This window comes from Solanum tuberosum, unplaced genomic scaffold (genome assembly GCF_000226075.1).
Source record: "Solanum tuberosum cultivar DM 1-3 516 R44 unplaced genomic scaffold, SolTub_3.0 scf00004, whole genome shotgun sequence".
Classification (NCBI taxonomy): domain Eukaryota; kingdom Viridiplantae; phylum Streptophyta; class Magnoliopsida; order Solanales; family Solanaceae; genus Solanum; species Solanum tuberosum.
Genome location: NW_006238930.1, coordinates 32,064 through 54,796, shown reverse-complemented (window position 1 = coordinate 54,796; position 22,733 = coordinate 32,064). Strand labels below are relative to the sequence as shown.

At 36.4% G+C, this 22,733-nt stretch overlaps 1 protein-coding gene across 1 annotated transcript; it reads left to right on the top strand.

Moving 5' to 3' along the window:
- Positions 1-653: 653 nt before the first annotated feature.
- Positions 654-22,497, top strand: LOC102587522 (uncharacterized). Its single transcript, XM_006338150.2, has 24 exons — positions 654-1,056; positions 1,168-1,277; positions 2,850-3,015; positions 4,029-4,129; positions 4,232-4,304; positions 4,403-4,538; positions 5,033-5,193; positions 6,600-6,724; positions 6,798-6,897; positions 8,986-9,082; positions 10,498-10,549; positions 12,628-12,729; positions 12,817-12,963; positions 13,061-13,223; positions 13,337-13,564; positions 13,644-13,798; positions 13,950-14,078; positions 14,187-14,304; positions 14,447-14,642; positions 15,696-15,807; positions 16,205-16,359; positions 17,466-18,876; positions 20,122-20,316; positions 21,655-22,497. Exons 1-24 carry the CDS (start codon positions 924-926, stop codon positions 22,123-22,125), a joined length of 4,836 nt encoding a protein of 1,611 aa, XP_006338212.1. The 5' UTR covers positions 654-923; the 3' UTR covers positions 22,126-22,497.
- Positions 22,498-22,733: the final 236 nt, after the last annotated feature.

Here is a 22,733-nt window from a genome sequence, read left to right as displayed (position 1 = left end):
ATGGTTTTTTCTTGATGTAAGTAAATTTTCTTGATCACTTACAGGTTTATGTGGTCTCTCCAATGAATTTGTTCTCATATATTGACGACCCACTTTTTAATTTCTCCATTTACTTGCATTCTTGAATTTGAGAATATTGCTTTCTTCTTCACTCTTTATGTTTTTTTGGGGTCTTGCATATTGATTCTAGTTATAAGTTAATAAATACTCTCTCCATATCCATAATTCTTGACAAAACAAGTTTTAATTTCTCCATTTTCTTTGCATTCTTGAATCTTGATAACTCAATTTGGGAATGTTGTTCTCTTCTTCCTCCATTTTTCTTGGTTCACTATTTATAATTCTTGCATATTAGTTCTACTATATATATCTCTGAATCTTCATAACTGAATTTGGGAATGTTACTATTTGTGAAGAAGTTTGAAAAACATGTTACTAATGTTTTTTTGTTCCTTTAAATTTAAACTAAAATATTATTTTATTTTTAATTATATGTTATTGGACATTTGGACTGATACTATTTAAACAGAGTTGTGTTAATGATAAAAACTACTCTATGTAATTGACCTCAATTTTAAATTAACAGCGTACTTCTCATTGTTATTGTTCAAATAACCTTACAAAATAATTACTACTCTAATTTAATACTTTACACTGTGGCAAATAAAAATGGCTAGATAATTTTGTTTCGACTTTCTACAATCCTGCAAGTATCTCGCATCAGATTCTTCATCCTCTCTTCAACCCCTTTTCTGTAGATTAATTAATATCAGACTAATTTTCGTCATCAAAGCTTTTCAGGATCTGATCTGAAATTTGATCCGTTCATTTTCATGATCTGGATCTGAAACCTCAATCAACAACTGTTCATCTTTGTGTTCTTAGTTGAAATTGGTCTTGGTTAGTTAAATTAGGGTGGATCAATGGAGTGGGCGACTCTACAGCATTTAGATCTCAGGCATGTTGGTCGGAGTTCGAAGTCGTTACAGCCTCACGCCGCCGCATTTCATCCCACTCAGGCGCTTCTCGCTGTTGCCGTTGGAAGCCAAATAATTGGTAAACCCTTCTCAATTTCAGCTTTGAATTTTTAATTGAAACAGAATCACATATGCTTTATGTTCTGTTAATTAACTGTATGATGAGGCTGAGTATATTTTAAATGGGCAGAATTTGATGCATATACGGGAAGCAAGATTGCTTCGATAGACATTGGTTCCCCTGTTGTTCGTATGGCTTATAGTCCAACAAGTGGACATTGTGTAATTGCTATTCTTGAGGTTAGTTCATTAAATTTCTTCAAAGATTTCAATAATTTCAGTTAAAACCTGCAAGTGATAACACTTGTTACATTTGAAACTAGTGCTATTGCGATGAACTTAAGTGTGGTGAAACATCATGGCATTGGGCTCATGTGCTAACTTTGAATCCCCAAAACAATTAACTGAACATTTTCATCTTTCCAAGATGGGAATAGTTTAATGGGTTTACAGTTCTGATTTGTTGAGAAACCATGAGAAAATGCTTTACATGGTGATATACTGGCAACTTTTTAGTGCTTAAGTTTTATCAGTAATTTGTTTGCCTAGGAAGGGTCATCATTAAATCCAACAACACAAAAGACTTCCATTTGCACTGAGCAATTGATTACCTTTAATTTTCTTTGTTTGAGACGAGGGTTGGGTGCTGGGTGGCTGGCATATAGCATTCCAATGAAAATATCAGATATTATTCATTTAGCTCTTCTTTCTTTTAGCTTACAAAAAAGCTCTTTTCTTTTTTGTGCATTGGCTTTGATAAGTTGTGAAAGTTTATTCTAAAAGATGTTTGTTATGCATAGAAGGATTATCTTATTGGCTACAGTAAGAATGCCAATTTGGAGAGGTGACAACTTTCAGAAATCCCCTTTTTCCTTGCATCAACCAACCAACAAAAGAACTATATGTACTGTAGATTCGTATGGCATTGTAAGAAACTAAGAAAGACATGCTCTACTAGAATCACAAGGAAGAAAATTTTATAGAAAAGGACGATTGAACTGAGGTGTGATATAATGAATGTCTTCACTCTTCAGCACATTGAATCTCTATGTTATTCAGTGTTTTTATCTCTATGTGTTTTTAATTATTTTGTGATAAGTTCCTTTTCTTACTTATTATATCCTGAAAGATCACGTCTTTGAATTTTAACTCTGTGTAATCTTCTGTTATTGTTCTTTAAAATCTTTTTTGTTTCTTTTAATCATATAATTTAGTAACAACAGACCAACTTATTACCCTTTTGGACATAGCAGATAGTGTTCTTCACATTGCTCATGATATTCTAGGTTCCCTTTCTCTTTGCAATTAGATACCTTGAAATAAAGGATACAGCTTCTCAGATTATTCGTAATAGAATTTTTTCCCTTATAAAATAAACTTGCTAGAATTTTTTGATAAGTACGATAACATGTAATTATTTGTTTTTTTTTTCTTCTTTTTGTTTTATGTTTCTTTTGTATAAGACAACGAAGAAGGAAGAAAATATGCATTTTTATTATCCTCTTTTCCCCATGTAGGAGTTCATATATTCCCATAAGAGTTCTAAAACCCCTAGAATAAAGCTAGTATGCATTTTATTATCCTCTTTTGTCTGTGATATACATTTTTGCTAGTAAAAATTTAATAATCGCATTGTTCCAGTGTGAATTTCAATGGTTTCTTACTGTTGAGTTTAAAGCTCCAATGATGTCACCTGTTCCTTCGTAGCTTATGTGGGGTATTTGAACTCGGATATTGCTGTCATCGGTACTCGTTATGCTATAATCTTGCATTTAGGAAAATTGTACTCATTTTGCTTGCTGCTTATTGTAGGATTGTACAATGCGTTCGTGTGATTTTGATGCAGAGCAAACGTGTGTTTTACATTCACCTGAGAAGAGGACCGAACGCATTTCTTCTGATACTGAAGTTCATCTTGCTTTGACTCCTCTTCAACCTGTTGTATTTTTTGGTTTCCATCGTAGGATGAGTGTAACAGGTTGGAGCTCATGCCTGTACACACATCTCTTTCATATTTAAGTAGTTTTTTTGTTGTTGCATTGTTTGAGTTAAAAAGTAAATTCTAGCTGATAACTGCTCCTAGGATACGTGTCATTGGTTAGAAATTTACTCAGTATCTAAAAGCACCAGTGTTGTTATTAGTTTAATTATAGATATTTCACCATCTGAGTGACGGGTTATATGGACATGAGAGATGTAATCCAGCTATTGGGAGTTGCAGACGCAAGCCAGAGTTGTGTGGTGTTGTTGTTTCTTGTGTAATGTGGTTGTTGGATGCAGTCTTGGCAATGTTAGTCCTGAGAGCTGCATTAACTATACTGTGCTTTTCTGCTTATGCTGATTTGCATTTCAAAAGAGTCCTCTGTCATTCATCAATTATGGCCGAGTCTATACTTCTTTCCTGTCAATGCTACCACATTATCTCCATATTTCCTTAGGAGCATTAGTATTTTGTTTTATGTGGTTTGACCGAGTGCCTGCAACATTTTACTACTTCTGCCTTCATGTCTCTCTGTTCTGGTTTTCTTGATGATGTATTTTGTCCTTCTGGATTCCGCTCTCATGCTTTGAAGCGTATTATCCCTGAAAGAGAAATACAGCAGCCTCCTTTCCTTGCACATCATTCTTTTCTTGTATGCCCATAGCCCATTAAAAAAATAAGAAAAGATCACTGAGTCAGAACTTGGGAGTTTGTGAAGAGTCTTTTCGTTTGCAAAACTTTGGAGACTAGGGTTTAACCCCGGCTTATTGCATCCCATTTATCTATTGCTTGGTGGAAAAAGTTACACGGTACTTGTGGTGGTGGAAGGTAACAGGTAGCTGGTGGAATAGTCAAGGTGTGCTCAAGCTGGACAGGCAACACAGTGTTAAAAACAATGTTTTGTCATTTGCTACGTTTCTACAGTCAAATGCTAGTTTCAGAGCAATTTTTTTGTTCTTGAATAGCTATTTTATTGCAAGTGTTTCTGATCCATTTCTCTTCTTGTGAAGTTGTTGGAACTGTGGAGGGTGGAAAGGCGCCAACAAAAATAAAGACTGACCTGAAGAAACCTATCGTCAATCTTGCTTGCCATCCTCGACTCCCAGTTCTGGTAACATGTTTAGTGCAATTAAAACTTCCCATTTCATGATTGACCGGCAAAGTTTGTGACTGCCAATTTGATCTGACCATTCTCCCTCCCTTTTGATTTCAGTATGTAGCTTACGCGGAAGGCTTGATTCGAGCTTATAACATCCATACATATGCTGTACATTACACTTTACAATGTGAGATTTGAACGAGTCCCTTAATATATTCTCTTTTTTGTTGGATAGTTTGAACTTAGTGGAACTTTCATGAAAGCCTGTTTGTTTGCCATATATAGTGGATAATACTATCAAGCTGGTTGGTGCTGGTGCATTTGCATTTCACCCAACATTGGAATGGCTCTTTATTGGTGATAGACGTGGAACTCTTCTTGCATGGGATGTATCAACTGAAAGGCCTATGATGATTGGAATGTAAGTGTTGTACAATTCAGCTATGGCTGACTTTACATTTCATTCTTTGCAATTTCCGCAATCTTAATTTTTTCTGATGTCTTCTCATATCTAGCTCAATTTAGGGCCTTAGCAACCAATATGCCAGTTCTTTCTCCCTGAATTTTCTGACTAATGTTGGGGTTCCTTCTCTGAAAGCTAACCGACAGCTTAGTCTAATTCAATAGTTATATTGCTTTCAGTAACCTCTCATTTTCCTTTTGAAGTGTGTTTTCTTAAAAACAAATATGTGCATGAAAAATAACCCGTGAATTCTGAATGGAAATGTCGAATAAAAATCACATCTGAATGGGTTCTGGAATCATGTATTCTGCTGATTACATTTGGGAAAACCAACTCTGACAGTTATAATTTTAATTGTAGAAGTTCCAATTTCTGATGTTAAATATGAAATTTTACATTTCTTTCTCATAGGTGGATTATAATTTTTAATATTTTGCTTGCAATAATAACAGTACCCAAGTAGGTTCTCAACCTATCACATCAGTTTCTTGGCTGCCAATGCTGCGATTGCTGGTCACTTTGTCCAAGGATGGAAATATTCAGGTGTGGAAAACAAGGGTGGTACTGAATCCCAACAAGCCACCCATGCAAGCAAACTTTTTCGAGCCTGCTGGTAACTCAATTCTTTGAACCCCCCTTAATGAAATTGTCTTGAGATCACTTTGGGTGAAGTTGTTTGACATGAATTAGGAGCTTCTAATGTACGTCAATTGTTTTAAGAGTCTTGGGAGGTAGTAAAGATTTTTAAATGAACCGTTCAGATTTGGTGGTAAAAACATAGGTTGATCTCAATTTTAAGTTTTCCTTTGAGGTGTTTTTACTTGTAGATTATGTTCCTCTATGGTGTTTCAAGCTGGATTAAAGGATTTCTTTTGTAATAGGACAAAGAGCAAACTCATTTTGCTTGATAAAAAAAACAAAAAGCTTATATTTAAAAGTTCAGGCTCTTTTTGGCTGAGGTTATAAGCAAAGCTATTCTAACAGTAAAGTTGTCTCAATGTGAGCTATATGTCATGAGTTTGAGCCTTGGAATCAACCATTGATGCTTGCGTTAGGGTAGGCGGTCTACATCACACCCCCGCGGGGTGTGGTCCTTTCCCGAACCCTGCTTGAATGTTGGATGCTTCATGCATTAGGCTGCCCTTTACCATTTCTTCAGGGACATCCGATAAAATTGAAATGATAGAGAGACCCCTATGCAAGGATGACATGCACAAACCATAAATCAAAATTTAGAACTAACATTGCGCACCATGAATCTTGTTCTCAAATAGTACTCTTTTTTCTTTGTTTTATTTGCTATTTTTACTATTTGAGAACATCCAAAAGAACAGAAAGTATTATCCACTTCTAAACTGCAAATATTTTTATACATAACTTCACCTACTTTGAAGATACAAGATTCAGTCCAAAGGGCGGGTCACAGGCGGATTTCTCGGTTATCAAAAAAATAAAAAATACAAGATTCATTTGTAAAGTCATATTCAGTAAATTATGTTGTATTTTCTGGATCAAACCAACTAGCAATAACTACTATTCCCTCCGGTTTATGTGACCCTATTGCCGTATTTGTTCGTTCTAAAAAAGAACGATTCCATCTAAATTTGGAAACAATTTAACTCAATTTTCCATTTTACCCCCTTTAAGTTTTTATAGCCACACAAATGTTATGGCATGTTTAGGACCACAAGTTTTAAAAGTCTTATAACTACAAAATGTCATGGTTAACACGATAAGTCTCAAAAATCTTTTTTTCTTTCTTAAACTCTGTTCGCAGTCAAATAAATTTGTATAAATTGAAATGGAGGGAGTATATATCTTTTTTTTTCTGCTACCAACAACACCAACGCCCACATACCCGGTGAAATCCCTCAAGTGGAGTCTGGGTTCTACTGCTACCAACAACATATGTATTTCACGTTGTAACTTTGACAGGAGTTTGTATTTCCTTTTTTACATGTGTCTTTGTGATCCTTTCTGTTGATGCTATGTGTTGATAAATTAACTGCTATGTTGCAGCAATTGAATCCATTGACATCCCGAGAATTCTATCTCAGCAAGGAGGAGAAGCAGTTTATCCACTTCCTCGGATCAGGGCTTTAGAAGTTCACCCAAAATTAAATCTATCTGCATTGCTTTTTATGGTGAGCATTTCGATTTATGTCACATACCTGTGACTTGTATTGACACTCAGGACATTTCTGTGTTTGTTTACAGAGTTTGACTGGTGCTGACAATAAAAAAAATAGAGCTGCTTTTACTAGGGATGGAAGGAAACAATTATTTGCAGTTCTGCAAGGTGCAAGGGGATCTTCAGGTATTTCTAAACTAAGAATTTTGCTTTGTGTTTTATTTTCCACGGTTATTAGATTTCAATATCATATCTTCTTGTTTTTATCAGGTAAAAGTATTTCATTTATTAACATGGCCACAATATTGGCTGTATACAAATGGGTATTACCAAAAAGAAAAGAATTTTAAAAAAGACGTGGTTCTTTACAAAATCCGCCTGTTATTCTATACAACTAGGAACTTTATGGGTGTACCAAAAGAAAATAAGAGACTGAGGGCTACTACTGAACAGAGTAAAACTCAACTCTACCCCCTCAAAGCTCTTCTATTTTTCTATCTCCAAACCACCCACTCAACGTAAGAGGAATCACGTTACAACCTACCCTACTTCTTCTCCTCCAACAAAACATCAAGTTTTCCACAATTTTTGGCATTGCCCAAAAGTTCCAAACCACTGAAGCATGTCCCACCATAACCTCATGGTAAAAACACAATGTAGGAGACGATGATCCACGTCTATGTAACACCAACTGACATAGACAGTCTTTCACTTTCTAAGATTTTGCGCCGTCAAGATCACCCCTCTAGCAGCCAAATGAGAGAAAATATACACCTTCCTCGGCACATGTGGTGTTCATATTGCATCACACAGGCCCTAACCAAAAGTTACTCATAGAAAGATTTAACAGAGAAAACTCCATTATTCCCCAAAGGCCCGAACCCCACTGCAAAGCATCAGAGTTATCAAACGAAATGACTTGCCTATGTAGAATGGCCAACAACCTGTGAAGCTCAGTCACCTCCCAATCGTGGAAATCCCTTCTAAATCTCAATAAGTCGCTACTTAGTGTTCTCCTAATTTGTTGAATCGTCAAGTCTCTTTGGCATGATATTCAGAACAAACTCCGAAATTCAATTTTCAGTAAGTTATCCCCACACAACGTATGTTTCCACAAATTGATTCTCTTTCCATTTCCTACCTTGAATGAAATATTTACATTAAAATCTTCCCATCCCTTCAATATGTTTCTCCACAGTCTGCATCGAAAAGGCATAGTGACATCTCTAGTTCTCGATCCCTCTGTTATTGACCCATATTTATCAGCTGTCTCACCTCTCCAAAGATTTCAATACCATATCTTATATTGGAGCTATCATGGATTTCATTTTATCCTGCAAGTCTCAAGTTCTATTTGTCCTTCCTTTTAAACTGAGAACATTTATATAATCAATGAAGGTTTGTTCAGATTTGCTTATCAAGTCAGGTCTTCTTTTCTTCAAGTGTTGGTTGGCTCTTCATTTGATTTCTCTGGGACCTGGGCTTCATTTTTAATATGATTTAACAGAGTTTCCTAATCATGAAAAATAAAGTTTCCGAAATACTGTTTATGTGCCTGTACTGTTGTCGCTGCTATGTGCTTGATATTGCAGAGAAAATTATTTGCAGAATTTGCTACAATCTCTTGTTTCATTTAGTTACTCTAGTTCTGATCCCATCAGCTTATCTAACTTTTTAATGCAGTTGTACTATTGTTGTTGCTATGCGCGCATGATCTTGGAAAATAATAGAATTTGTAATGATTTTTCAATGCATGAAATTGATTCTGTTTTAAGTGCTCAACAAATCTTGGGTTGTTGATGGGGGAAGGAGTGTGCTGAGGCTTACATGCACCTATTCTTCCTTATTGTTTTTACTTTTATCCTTTCTCTAGTCTTCAATTGGATACTGGCAGAGGCATTTGCTGATTGCTGTTAGTTTGTTTCCCATTAGAATATGCAATCAGTATGTTCCTTTCTGAGTTTGGTTAACTTTTAGTGCGATCACACAAGGTCCTTATTAGTGTAGATGATGGTGTTTTTTTTTTGTAGAGGACTACACTTTTGTGTAATCTTTATACTTTTGTATAGCATGTGTCCAAGGGGAGCCCGAGAGTATCAATACTTCATCAAAAATAAAATTAAGTAATCTGTAATCCAAATATGGTGTTTTGGGATAAATCATAAATGTACTTCAAATGTGGTTGTAGGTGATCTTGTTATCACATTGATATAACTGCGGTATTAAGTGATCTGTATCTTCACCTTGTTGTTCTAACTTCATGATCCTGAACAGCCTCTGTCTTGAAGGAAAAGCTCTCAGCCCTTGGTTCATCCGGAATATTAGCTGATCATCAACTTAAAGCGCAGCTGCAAGAACATTATTTGAAAGGGTGAGTTAAAGCCCTAGGCCCTTAGCATTGTTCACTTTCTATCAGAACTAGTAACATTCAGGATACCCTAGTTATGACCTGTAAGCTACTGATTTGTTGTTGCATTTTAATTGTCTTTTCTTTTGGATTTGGTATTTTAAGTGAACCAAAAAAATGTTAGTACTATCTAACTGTTCTTATGAACATTTATCTTTACACATTTTTTCAGCCAAGGAGGATGGGTTGGTAATTTGTTGTTCAAAAGCGACAAGGGATGACATAACCAATTTTTTCCTTGAGAATGGTAACTTGAGTATTAAAGAATAAGGCACTAGGATAGTACTAAAACTATAAATACAGAGAGAAAGGGCAGCAGATTCACCTATGAAATCCTAACAGTTACAGGGCATCTATCAGACCTACTAAGGATACTGCCTCCTCTACAAAATGTTCTTTACGCCAAAAATGAAAAAGAAGAAAGCACTTCATATTAAAATTCTGTAAAGAGCTACTTCTTCCTTCAAGTTCTTAAATTTCTTTCTATCCTAACTGTCTACCATATACAAGCAGGAACCAATCTCCACCATTTCTTCTGCCTGACTTACACCCCCATTGCAACGACATAGCCAAATTGTTTCCTGAATCCTAAACCAACCAAAGAATATCAGAGCTATTCAAAGTTTGAACTGTCGTTCCTGCTTACAGTATTTTTTTCTTTTCAGTTCGAAACAAATTTGCTATTTGTGGCGAATGTTCTCAATTCAAAAGATTTTAAAACTGCGGTAAAGGAAGTGTACCTTCCATTATGTTTAAGTAATGCTGAAAGGGTTAAATTGCATTTCTCTTCACTAAACTAAGCTTAAGTTACCGTTAGATAAACACAATGGAAGATACACATGAGTCACATAGAAAGTAGAAAATATATCTTGACTTCCAAAAAGACAACCACACTGCAGAAGTGGTGATACCAAATTTGATAGAGTGGTTTTCTTGTCTTCTTGCTGGTGTAAGGCTATAGACATCTTCCATCGTATTGCGTGACTGCTCTTTGGCGAGGTTGAAGAGCTTGGTATGCTTAATTTATCTCTTGTAGCCTGAGGGCACCCGATCCTCACCTCTGTAGTCTTGGTCTATATTATACATTTAATAAATGTCCATTTATTAATTATATATATTGCAAATCAGTTTATCAGCCATCTACTAGGAACCTACTTATCAATCATTATTTGTAGGGTGTAGCTTATCCTTTTGTCATGTTTACCTTTTTGGCAACTCTATTACATTGAGTGGATTACTTGATCTTTGATAGTAAATAGCAATTGTACTAACTTCTCTTTGAGAATTTTTGTTGGTTCGCTATTTTTCTTATAGTCTACTTATTCAATTCTCCAATTTTAGTACTTACAACTAATGTTTGGTTAATTTTCTTGTGTCAGACAAAGTCAGCTCACAATTTCGGATATAGCGAGAAAGGCTTTTCTTTATAGCGTAAGTCATTTTCTCTTTGTTTCACATTTTTTCCTTTGGAAAGTATGGCCTATCTTGTATAGATCTTTCCTAAAATTTGTGGAGGCTACAAAAATTCTAGTTGATTTCTTTCCAACCGCCTAAACTTCAGTTGACAAAGTTACCCTATGTATCGGTGGGACGTAGCATGTACCGTGTGGAATAACAAAGGTGCATTCAAGGTGACACACACACCATAATTATCAAAGAAAAGATTGAGGAGATTAGTTGATTGTTTGAAAAATAATACTTGCCCTTTCTATGATAGTAAATAATGGAATCATTTTCATAACGTTAAACCAAACTTTCTTCATAATTTGTGAGGAGTTGCATTGCTAGCTAATAGTTGGTTAGAGATATGCAGGATGGCGGCGGCAATAATAAGAAGGGCATTATTGATGTGCATTTGGGGATGGTAAACTATTACAACAGGAGGCATTTGTAGTGACATATTAAAGTAAAAGGGAGGTCCTTCATATTTATGAATTGGAGTTGCTAAGAAAATAATTGTTAGATGTAACTCTACTCCAAAAGTTTAGCTCATGAGGTGAGGATTACCGAACATCTATCTCATTAGGAGACACTAATTCACTCCCTCAACCAATGTGGGACATGCTAATGCCATGCATGCCCAAAGACTTGGTATCTGGAGTGTTGGACCGTAGAATTCGGGAGTTCAACATTGGGTAAATCAAGGAAAAAGATGCGTTTGACTGTGATGCCATGTTAAGAAAATGGACCTCGAGTATAATTCAACACAAAAAAATTAGCTCATAAGGTGATGTGATTGTTCAATATCGTTTAAAGAGATAACTTATTCCCTCAATCGATGTGGAAATTCTAGTAGAAGGGAAGGTACACTTAATTTTGTTAAGGTTGAAGTATTGCAAGTATCACCATATCTTTTAGTTTTTTCATTATTGAATCTTCGTAAAAAGTAGAAAGTTATAAGAAATGACCTCTGCGCCTTTCAACACTTCTCATGAGGTTTCTAAGAAACAAATGGAGTTTTATTGAATCGTGTATACTATGTAGCTTCTCATTTAGAAGTTTTTAAAATGAGACATTACTTTATGTAATTATGTCTTTAAAATGACTCTTCTGGTACTGTTTATCTTTTTTCTTGAGCCAATCATGTGAGAATTTTATGACGTGTGGTAGTGATACTTGCAAGATGTACCAGCTCTAGTACCATGTTGATTCTGTCTTGTGATTGGAAAGTTTAAGCATGAGTGACACGTTTACATTTTAATTATGTTTTTAACCAACTATCAGCCAGGGAAATAAATTGTCTTTTTTTTTATAAGTAATTAGTGAATGAAGTGTTAGTAGAAATTTGTATATCATGTAGATTGTGATAATTTTTTGCATTTTGTTAGCTCCCTGATCCTAGAGTAGACTGTTTATACTATGGAACTAACTCAGTTTTATTGTTGGATGTAACATCTTTTGTACTTTTGCATCTACTTAATGCCATCAATGATACCATTTATTTCACTCACATGAAAAAACTTTAGAACTAGATTTGACTGGTAGTTCATGCAATCTATATTATACGTAGCGTGTATAAGTCAGTCTTATCATATCATCAACTCAATAGTTGACCTTTATCGTGTTGCTGAATCTAATTGTTGCATTACAGTTGAAATGATTGTGTGCTGTTTAGGACATTGTTTTTAGATGTGAAAGCACAAAAATTCTACTGAAAAAGCTAATAAAAGGTCTATGGGGCTTGAAGCAAAAAAAGGGGAAATGAAGTGCATAGTTCACAGAATTAAAAAAAATTCCCAAATATTCAATCGGTACTATCATAGCCAAATTGCAATTAAATAACTAATTTCAGCATGCAATATGCAAATAATTCCGACATTACTTGAAAGCCTCAAAGTTGAATTTAAAGAACCAGTTATGTTTCACTGGGGTCACTTTGGTCCTCATTGTTCAAAGCATACGTTCCTCTGAAGAACATTCCTCTAAAGTCAAATTAACACTAACTTGCCTTTTGAGGCAAGAAGTCAATATTTATAAGAAAAAGTCACCTTGTGAACTTATTTTGGCAGCATTTTATGGAAGGTCATGCAAAAACTGTTCCAATTTCCCGGTTACCTCTCATCACAATCCTGGATACTAAACATTATTTGAAAGATGTCCCAGTTTGTCAGGTAATTATTATCAACTGTTTAAGTTTCTACCGTCTTCACAATAACATGGTTTTGCTTGACATATCTCTAATTAGCTATCTTGTGCAGCCATTTCATCTGGATCTAAATTTTTTCAATAAAGAGAGCAGAGTTCTTCACTATCCTGTCAGGGCTTTCTATGTAGAAGGCTCAAACCTTATGGCATACAATCTGTCTTCTGGAGTAGAAAATGTTTATAAGAAGCTTTACCCATCGGTAATACTTAATTATTGTTTTCAGTTAGTATGTTGAAGCAGTATATTTTAACAGTACTATTGCACTTTTGAAACTGACAAATTAGTTGTTCTTCCAGATTCCTGGAAATGTAGAATTTCATCCGAAATACATCATTTATGGTAAAAAGCAGCACCTATTCCTCATCGTTTATGAGTTCAGTGGCGCCACAAATGAAGTGGTTCTTTATTGGGAAAATACAGATACCCAACTTGCTAATAGTAAAGGAACTACGATTAAAGGTTCTCACCATTTATCAGAGCTTTTAGTTTTGGCTTCTTAACATGTAAACAGGTTCTGCCATAACTCATTATTCTGATACTTGATGAGTTTACTCTCCTTTGCCATGTTCCAGGTCTAGACGCTGCCTTTATTGGGCCTAATGAGAATCATTATGCAATTCTTGATGAGGATAAGACTGGGCTGTCCTTGTATATTTTGCCTGGAACTGCTCTACAAGTGTTAGATGAAAAGAACGGAGCAATTGATCAAAACCAATCTACTGACACTGATGGTACCAGTAAGGGTCCTATGCAGTTTATGTTCGAAACTGAAGTTCATCGCATCTTCTCAACTCCAATAGGTATGTGAGGAAGGGGTTTCATGAAATGTATTATTTAATCTGCTGTGGCAATCCTGATCAGAATATTTTGATTTTGTAGAATCAACTTTGGTATTTGCTTCCCATGGTGACCAGATTGGCTTGGTAAAACTGGTTCAAAATTACCGCCTTTCAAATGCTGATGGCCATTACATATCAACAAAAGCAGAAGGACGAAAATTTATCAAATTGAAAGTAAATGAGATTGTCCTCCAGGTAAATGGTTCAGGCTATTTTTCTCTCTATCAAGTCTTGTTTAACAAAATTCCAATACAAGAATTAGCAACTGCACATATTGAGTCCCGTTCCTGTTTATTATGGTTTTTCTCCCAAGAGTTACTTCATTCTCAAGTATGATATTTTCCAGGTGCAATGGCAAGAAACTCTCAGGGGCTATGTTGCTGGTGTATTGACCACACATAGGGTGCTTATTGTTTCAGCAGATCTAGATATACTGGCATGCAGTTCTACAAAGTTTGACAAAGGACTTCCTTCAATATCCTTGGATGCATTCCTTTTATTGTTCCTGTTATTTATATTGCCTCTTTGCTATCTTTACTGTAGGCTATTTTATATTTGCTTGGATTCTTAACTTTTTGGATACTATAGATCTCTTCTATGGCTTGGGCCTGCACTTCTTTTTTCAACTGCCACTGCTGTTAGTGTGCTTGGATGGGATAGCAAAGTGAGGACTATACTTTCAATTAGCATGCCTAATGCAGGTGGATACCTAATTCTTGCTCCAAACTGCATGTACATCCATGTTTGGGGCTATCCTGGTGTATTTGTTTTTCTGTTGGCTACATCTTTTTTCGTGCAACCTTGGGTGCTTAGCTACTTTCCCTGCATGGCTTCCTTGTGCAGTACTGCTTGGCGCTTTGAATGATCGGCTGCTGCTTGCGAACCCTACAGATATAAATCCTAGGCAAAAGAAAGGGGTTGAAATTAAAAACTGTCTTGTTGGACTTCTTGAACCTCTCCTTGTTGGGTTTTCCACAATGCAACAACATTTTGAACAGAAGCTTGACCTCTCAGAGATCTTATATCAGATAACCTCAAGGTTTTCCTTCTACAAAATTTTGACGCTTTAAGTTACCAGTTTCAAAAAAGAAAAAAACTGTTAAATGCTTTTAGTGTGGCATCTTTAATTTCTTTCATGTTGCTTAATGTTTGTTCTGATTGTACTTATTTAGTTCTTTCTTGGTGCTAACATTTATAATATATTGCCAACCAGGAAATGTAGGTATTGACTCAAGTAGTTTTAATTTTTGTTCTTTGAATTCTTTGTCGAATGAATCACCTTTGCTTAAATACTTCGTTAGTTACATATCTAATTGTTAAGAAGTCCCACATCGGTAGAGGGATGGGAATTTGGTCTCCTTATATGGACTTGGACAAACCTCCCCTCATGAACTAGCTTTTGAGGTTGAGTTAGGCCCAAGTGTCATATCTTCACTTCACATGGTAAGGCCTATCCCAATTTATTGTTCACCGATGTTGGGCCCCCATTTAGAAGTGTTCACGTTCCAGTTGAGGTCTGGACGTGCGGGGGAGTGTTAAGAAGTCCCACATCAGTAGAGGGATGGGAATTTGGTCTCCTTATATGAACTTGGATAAACCTCCCCTCATGAGCTAGTTTTTGAGGTTGAGTTAGGCCCAGGTGCCATATCTTCACACTAATCATAGCCACATGCTTTTTTTTTTCTAGCATTAATGTTGTCCTTTGGTGGAGGTTATGAGGTCTACTCTTTATGGTGTATCTGGTCAACTGCCAAAAGATGCAAGAATTGAATAGCAGGCTAGAGAACTGTATTTAGAAAATTTCAGTGGATTGTGAATGTGAAAGATCTGATAAATAGGATAAGGGAAAATCTGTTGTATGCGATATTGCAAAATCTACAAAGAGATTTTAAAGATGTATATATTTCGGATATCTTAGTGTGTATATTTCAGATTTCTTTAGTAGTTGAATACAAATGGGAGAGGAAGGTACTTGTTCGACATGATGGCAGTTTTCTTGTAGGTTTTTGGTTGTAATTTTACTATGAGTGCTTGCACAAAAGCCTGTTGGTACAGGAATATTTGACAGTTTTGTGGTTTTTTCTATATGAAGGTTCGACAGTCTACGAATAACTCCTAGATCTCTTGACATACTTGCTAGAGGTCCACCAGTTTGTGGTGATCTTGCTGTGTCATTATCCCAGTCAGGCCCACAATTCACTCAGGTATAAATTATTTACCAACTTCCTTTGTTTTTCATCTTTTGTTTGTTTGAGGTCAGGAGGAGAGACTGGAGGGAAGTAAAAGTGTATAAAAGTTATTTATGAATAAGAAAAAATTATTTATGGATAAGAGTTACTTCTCTTGTTTGGTTAAGAAGTTAAAGAGGAGTTGAAGTTAATGTGGAGTGTTAGATACCCCACCATGTTAGCTAGCATTTGAAGCCCTCCGGAAGTGGATGGGAAGGTTGCAGTATCTCATCACTTTTGCTTTCTCCAGATGTACTACAAAACTTGAAATAACTCATCAGTACTTTACCTTCCCCCAACACAATTGTATGCAGAACCATATGTGGTGTTAAGTTTGCATCTTCTTTGTGTTAATATTTGCTAACCTGTGTAGGTATTGAGAGGTACCTATGCAATCAAGGCGCTCCGATTTTCTACTGCACTGTCTGTCTTAAAGGACGAATTTTTGCGCTCAAGAGATTATCCAAGATGCCCCCCAACTTCACATTTGTTCCAGCGCTTTCGCCAGTTGGGATATGCTTGTATAAAGTATGTATTCATGTGAATATTTTATAATTCTGTTTAAATTGTCTAAAACTATATGCTATGTCCTTGAATTCATTTCATCCTGTCTTTGCTATTTGTTTTTCTTCTTTCCTTGTTTTGGCTTTGGGTGTTTGACCTGCTTGGACTTTTCCTACAATTTGCAGCCTTACATTCTCTTTACTACTATTTTGCATATCGTAAATATTTTCTCAGCTATATAACCGTTTTGCACGTGGAGTAGATGTTTTCCCATCACTCCTATTAAATAGTGACATTTACTTCTTTTTTTCTTATGAAATTAAAATCTATTAATGTGGTGTCAAGAAACCGTGCATATAAGTTCTATATAAATCGTAGAGAATCACGTCTGGATCTTTAAAGTTTCATTACTAGCCTTTTCTCTTTCTTTTCTATATATTTTGGACCAGATCTATTTGGTTTTGTTCTTGTGACGTGCTCGATATACATGTTTATGTCACGCAAATTGATATCTTATTCTTTCGTGTCTTTTTTGTGTTTGCCGGTCAACAATTCCTCTGGTTTCATTTAGGGCACTTGACTGATCAAAATATAAAAAGTTTTTGTCAGGACACATTCCATTACTTTTGTGATGTCTCAGCCCTCCTTGCCTATGTCTTGAACTACATGAGGTAGCTTGTTCCAAATAGTTGAGACGGACCTGTAGTGTGACATGTTTTTGATTCAGTAGGATAGGTAATATGATAGAAATGTGAGACTAGGTTTAGGGTGTAACTAATATGCCAATGTGACAACAGTAGCTACTTTTGGTTTTCAAAATGTGCTTCTTTTGGGTGTTGCTCAATTAGAACTGTTTTATCATCGACCATGGTGGAGATTGTGCCGCTTTAAAATGTGTTTGGAAAAGTGGTCTGTTGTGAATTAATAGGATGAAATTTCTATTTTGGTGATGTTTGCAGTTTGTTTCTATCTACATCGTCCATTAAATTTATATTTGCAATACTTTTACACGTCCAACTTTTAGATAACTCTCTGGGAGACTCATGCAAAATTTGATATGCACATTCGTGTTTCAGGCTTTGAGCATCTTTTAATATTCATTCTTATATTGGATTATAATATGATTGCAGATATGCTCAGTTTGACAGTGCTAAAGAAACTTTTGAAGTCATATCAGACTACGAAAGCATGCTTGACCTATTTATATGCCACCTTAACCCAAGTGCTATGCGGCGACTAGCACAGAAACTAGAAGATGAAAGTGCTGATTCAGAATTACGACGATATTGTGAAAGGATCCTTCGGGTGCGCTCAACTGGGTGGACACAAGGTATCTTTGCAAATTTTGCAGCTGAAAGTATGGTACCTAAAGGATCAGAATGGGGTGGTGGTAATTGGGAAATCAAGACACCAACCAATCTGAAGAGCATTCCTCAGTGGGAGCTTGCTGCTGAGGTGATGCCATACATGAGAACCGATGATGGTACAATTCCATCAATTGTCACGGATCACATAGGTGTTTACCTAGGTTTGATAAAAGGAAGAGGTAACATCGTGGAAGTGAGAGAAGATAGTTTGGTGAAGGCATTCAAAGCTGAAAATGCTAAAGACAAGGCAAATGAGCCTCAAAAATCTATTGCTGCATCGGCAGCTAACCAGGTTAAAGGGTTGCCTGAGGGTGAAATGTTAATGGGACTAGAAAGCCTTGGCAAGATAGTTGCCAGTTCTAGTGTGGTAGATGAGCAAACAAAAGCAGAAGAAGAATTCAAGAAATCACTGTATGGATCTGCTGCTGACGGTACCAGCAGTGATGAAGAAGAAACATCAAAAACAAAAAAATTACACATAAGAATTCGAGACAAACCTGTGACATCTGCTACAGTGGACGTGAACAAGATAAAAGAAGCCACAAAACAGCTGGGCCTGCCGATTAGTAGAACAAAATCATTAACTAGTTCATCCCCAGAACTTAGCCTACTTGTACCTCAACCTTCTTCTGCAACCAATGGGTCAGTCACAGCTCCAGTGGTTTCAACATCTGCTGATCCGTTTGGGACAAATTCATTGACACAATCTGCATCTATGCCGAATCTTGCTCCTAAGGCAGTGGGTGCTGGAGTTGCTGCAGGGCCCATTCCGGAGGACTTCTTCCAGAATACTATATCATCCGTCCAGGTTGCGGCATCATTGCCTCCTCCTGGGACTTACCTTTCTAAGCTGGATCAAAATTCCCAAGTTGCTGAAGCCATTAAAATGCAACCTAGCCAGGGTAGTGCATCTGCAGTTGATGTTGGTCTACCTGATGGTGGTGTCCCCCCTCAAGCTACTCAACGACCTGTTTCACTTGATGTGGTAGGTCTTCCTGATGGTGGTGTTCCTCCGCAGCCCTTCACTCAACATTCTGGTCTGCAACCTCATGTTCAGATGTCAAAACCTCCCGTGTCCAACCAACCTCTTGATCTCAGTTCTCTTGAAGCTCCAGGTTCAGGACAACCTTCTGCACGCCCATCTTCTCCTCCAAAAGCTGTGCGTCCTGGACAAGTAAGTTTTCTTTTCCACACTTTTAAATTGTTAGGAAATAGTTGGTACCGTACTATGATCAATTCCTGCTTCATATTGAACTTGTCTGGATCATTAGTAATAATGGGAAGATTGATGGTAATCATTAACAATTTCGTTTTTTCTATGTGCAAATGCTGACACATAAGAACGAAAATTGGCCTTTTGAATGCCATACATGTTGATAATAGCACATGAAGAATTTTGTAGGACTGCTTGGGGTTCGCGGTAACTGTAAAATTAAAGCACAGATAGCTGGGTTATTTACATATCTAAGAGCTGGGTTTTGTCATCAGATTCTTCACTAAGTTAGTGAGGCCGTTATGTAATTATTAGTTGATATTTCTGATTCACTGGAGTGTAGGAGGTACAGTGAGGCCTCAGGACCCTTACTCAATTGCTCATGTTCAGTGATCTGTTGTCACTAGTTCATGGTTGAATATTGAGCGTTCTAGTAAGAGAAAATATAATGCTTCCTTGGATATGGATTTGTGTGCTTTTGAAAAATCAATTAACTTACCTAAGTCTAATTTGACCAATTTCGTATGTGGTTGATTTGGGCTAGTGAAGGGAAATCCCTTGTACTATAAGATACAAGGATGCTGAGAAAATTGAGTGCTACAAGAAATCCCTTCATTTTTGGATTGTATTATTGCAAATCAGAATTAAACTAGTGATGGGTTAGGGAAAAGAAATTTGAAGTCAAAGGTTAAGAAGATGGATAATTAAGCTTAACTGCAACGAGCATACTGATTCTGTTAAGGTGTATATATTTAGGGTTTCAACCTTCTTAATGGGTGGATTCTACTTCACTGTCTGACAAAAAACAAGAGACAGATAGGCCAAACCCGCAGTTGGTGATATGCTCATTTGTGCTTCACTTCAGAAGAAATAAAAGGAAAATCACATTGCCAAGAGGGACAAGGAGCAATGATGCTCCAAAGTGAGGAATTTGTATATAAGTCCGCGGAAGAAAAACTGATGAAGCTAGGGAGACCTATGAACTATTGCTATATGATAACATACAACAGAAATATTTTTGAGCTCTCTAAAAACCTTCTCCTTCCATGGGGGTTCAAGAAAGTAAATACGACAAGGATTTACTGAGAATCAGTGAGGAGATCCTTGAGCACTAGTGTCAGTTGAAACTTGAAAGTCTTAAGGTCAATTATGTCCAAGTCAGAATCCTCATCATTTTCTTACAATTTGCATTTTTCTTTGTCATAGGTTCCTCGTGGGGCTGCTGCTCCACTTTGCTTCAAGACTGGTCTTGCCCATCTTGAGCAAAATCAGCTGCCAGATGCATTATCCTGTTTCGATGAAGCTTTCTTAGCATTGGCTAAGGATCAATCTCGTGGAGCTGACATAAAAGCTCAAGCTACAATAAGTGCACAATACAAAATTGCAGTCACTCTGCTTCAGGTACTTAATCCTTTACCAAATAGCTACAGTCTCTACTTTTTTGTTTTACCATCCTCCTGTTTCTGTCCCTATTAATTGACGCCATGTATTTTCTTTGTAGACTACTGCATTAGAAGTTACCAAGTGAATCTAATCTGCTCCTAATACAAGTTGCTAGCTTCATTTCTTTTAACATTAAGGACAGATATTCACATCTTTTTATATTTCAAGATAACAACCATTTTGTTATCACCACTATAGACTTACTTCACCATGTGGGTTGAATTAATACCACTAGTCTTAAGATTAAGATTGAATATTTACAGAGATCTGTTAGTGGAAGTACCAAAAGTGCACAGCTGTACTCTTAGAGTCCGTTTGGCTTAGCTTAAAAAAAATAGCTTTTTAAAAGTAGTTTTTAGAAACTCAAACTATAGTAACTTTTCAGTTAAAAAATGAAAAGTAGGGGAATACGTACTTTTATCTTTTAACTTTTTTTAAGTCATTTTAAATTTATTTTAAGTTATTTTTAACTTTGCCAAACATTCCCAAAAGCTAAAAATGACTTAGAAGTAGGTTTGACCACTTTTAAGCCAATCCAAACAGGCTCTTAGTTTTAGAAGGTTAAATATGTGTAGTCAGGTAACACAAGGATTAAAATTTGGAGCAAGGGACAAAAAGTGCAATTAGCTCTATAAGAAAAGTAGGAGTTTAGCTAACCCTTCTCCTCTGTTCTTGTGTTTCTTCCCAAAATGCAGCTGTTCTCAATAGAATTTTCCGCATTAGAATTTAATGCAGCAAACCCACTAGCTAGTTTTGTGTTGTCCCTACAGCATATGCCGTAGGCATATGCAGGAGGTAGTTTGAGATAGCCTTTGTAAACAGATAGGATGATTAAAGAGAGAGGAGCGGGAAGGGAGATGTATTTACCTGTGTATGGGTGACTTAAGTTGAAATCTAAGCTTCATTGCAGAAGACAACCTTTTTTTTTTTTGGTAAAAGAGAACCTTTTATTTACTAGCCAACAGCAATATTGAGCAAATATCATTTGGTTTCCATTCAAGGTCTTGTTTTGTTTGGATGGATGGCTTCTGCCTGTTTGGCCATGAAAATTGTGAAATTTGAAAAAACAATAGCTTTTGTTTTCAAAGTGAAAAATGAATATTTGGAAATTAGAGTTGTTTTTTGAATGTATTTTTTTTTGGAGTGAAAAAGGTTTTGGTGTTTTTCAAATTCTGGTAAATTCCTGATTTTTCCGAAATTTTATGGCCAAACATGATTTCCAGAATTCAACTCCAGAAAGAAGTAAAATATATTCATGGTCAAACAGCATCTAAGTCCTTTGTCACTTCATTGCAGGAAATCAGCCGACTGCAAAGAGTTCAGGGCCCGAGTGCAATCAGTGCAAAGGATGAAATGGCACGATTGTCTCGACACTTGGGATCACTGCCTCTTCTCGCTAAGCACAGGATAAATTGTATTCGAACTGCTATCAAGAGGAACATGGACGTACAAAATTATGGCTATTCCAAGCAGATGCTTGAACTTCTATTATCTAAGGCACCTCCAGGCAAGCAAGACGAGTTGAGGAGCTTGGTTGACATATGTGTTCAAAGGGGCTTGTCCAACAAGTCAATTGATCCGCAAGAAGATCCATCCCAGTTCTGTGCTGCTACGCTTAGCCGTCTATCAACCATTGGTTATGATGTGTGTGATCTATGTGGGGCCAAATTCTCTGCTCTGTCATCACCTGGCTGCATTATTTGTGGTATGGGTAGCATTAAAAGATCGGACGCACTTGTGGTTCCTGTTCCCTCTCCATTTGGCTGAAATTACCGGTTGAAACAAAATTTACTCAGAAATTCTGGGCTTGGTTGTTGTGGTGTTGGTATTAGCATAGTGCAATTGTTTGTACATAGTGTAATCATCCATTTTGTATTTGGTGTTCTTTTGTTCCCTCCACATCATCTTTTCCTTTCCTCCTTTACCCTTGTCTAGTTTGGCCGTGTGCAACTAATTCCAGCAATCAGTTCCTGTAGTTCTCTTTGAAAATTTTGCTAATAGCGGCGGGTGTTGTTTTGTATGGTCTCTCCTTAAATACATCTTTTTTTTAAATATCAACATGTGTATTTTTACACAGATGTAAGTCCTTGTAAACACTGATTTCTATGGATCTTATTATTTAAGGTCTACATTTGACTATCCTCTCAGGCTCCACTTGTGAGATTACACGGAATATAATTGTTATTGTTGTTACAACCACTGTGTAAAAGAGAAGCATATTTGTTACTATGGTGCCTAGTTTTGCTATAACTGTACAAGATGGCCTCTTTAAGTTTCCTCTGTCATCAAATTTGTTGCTTTAACACAAATTTGAGTCTTGATTGCTGAAATACCCGTGAACATATATTATAACAAAAAATGAAGAAAAAAAAAAG

Excerpts from the sequence above, each read along its gene's own strand:
- LOC102587522 (XM_006338150.2), top strand. The coding sequence starts at position 924 with ATGGAGTGGGCGACTCTACAGCATTTAGATCTCAGGCATGTTGGTCGG. Across the intron at positions 1,278-2,849 it reads GTGTAATTGCTATTCTTGAG|GATTGTACAATGCGTTCGTG; the intron begins GTTAGTTCATTA and ends TGCTTATTGTAG. Across the intron at positions 3,016-4,028 it reads TCGTAGGATGAGTGTAACAG|TTGTTGGAACTGTGGAGGGT; the intron begins GTTGGAGCTCAT and ends CTTCTTGTGAAG.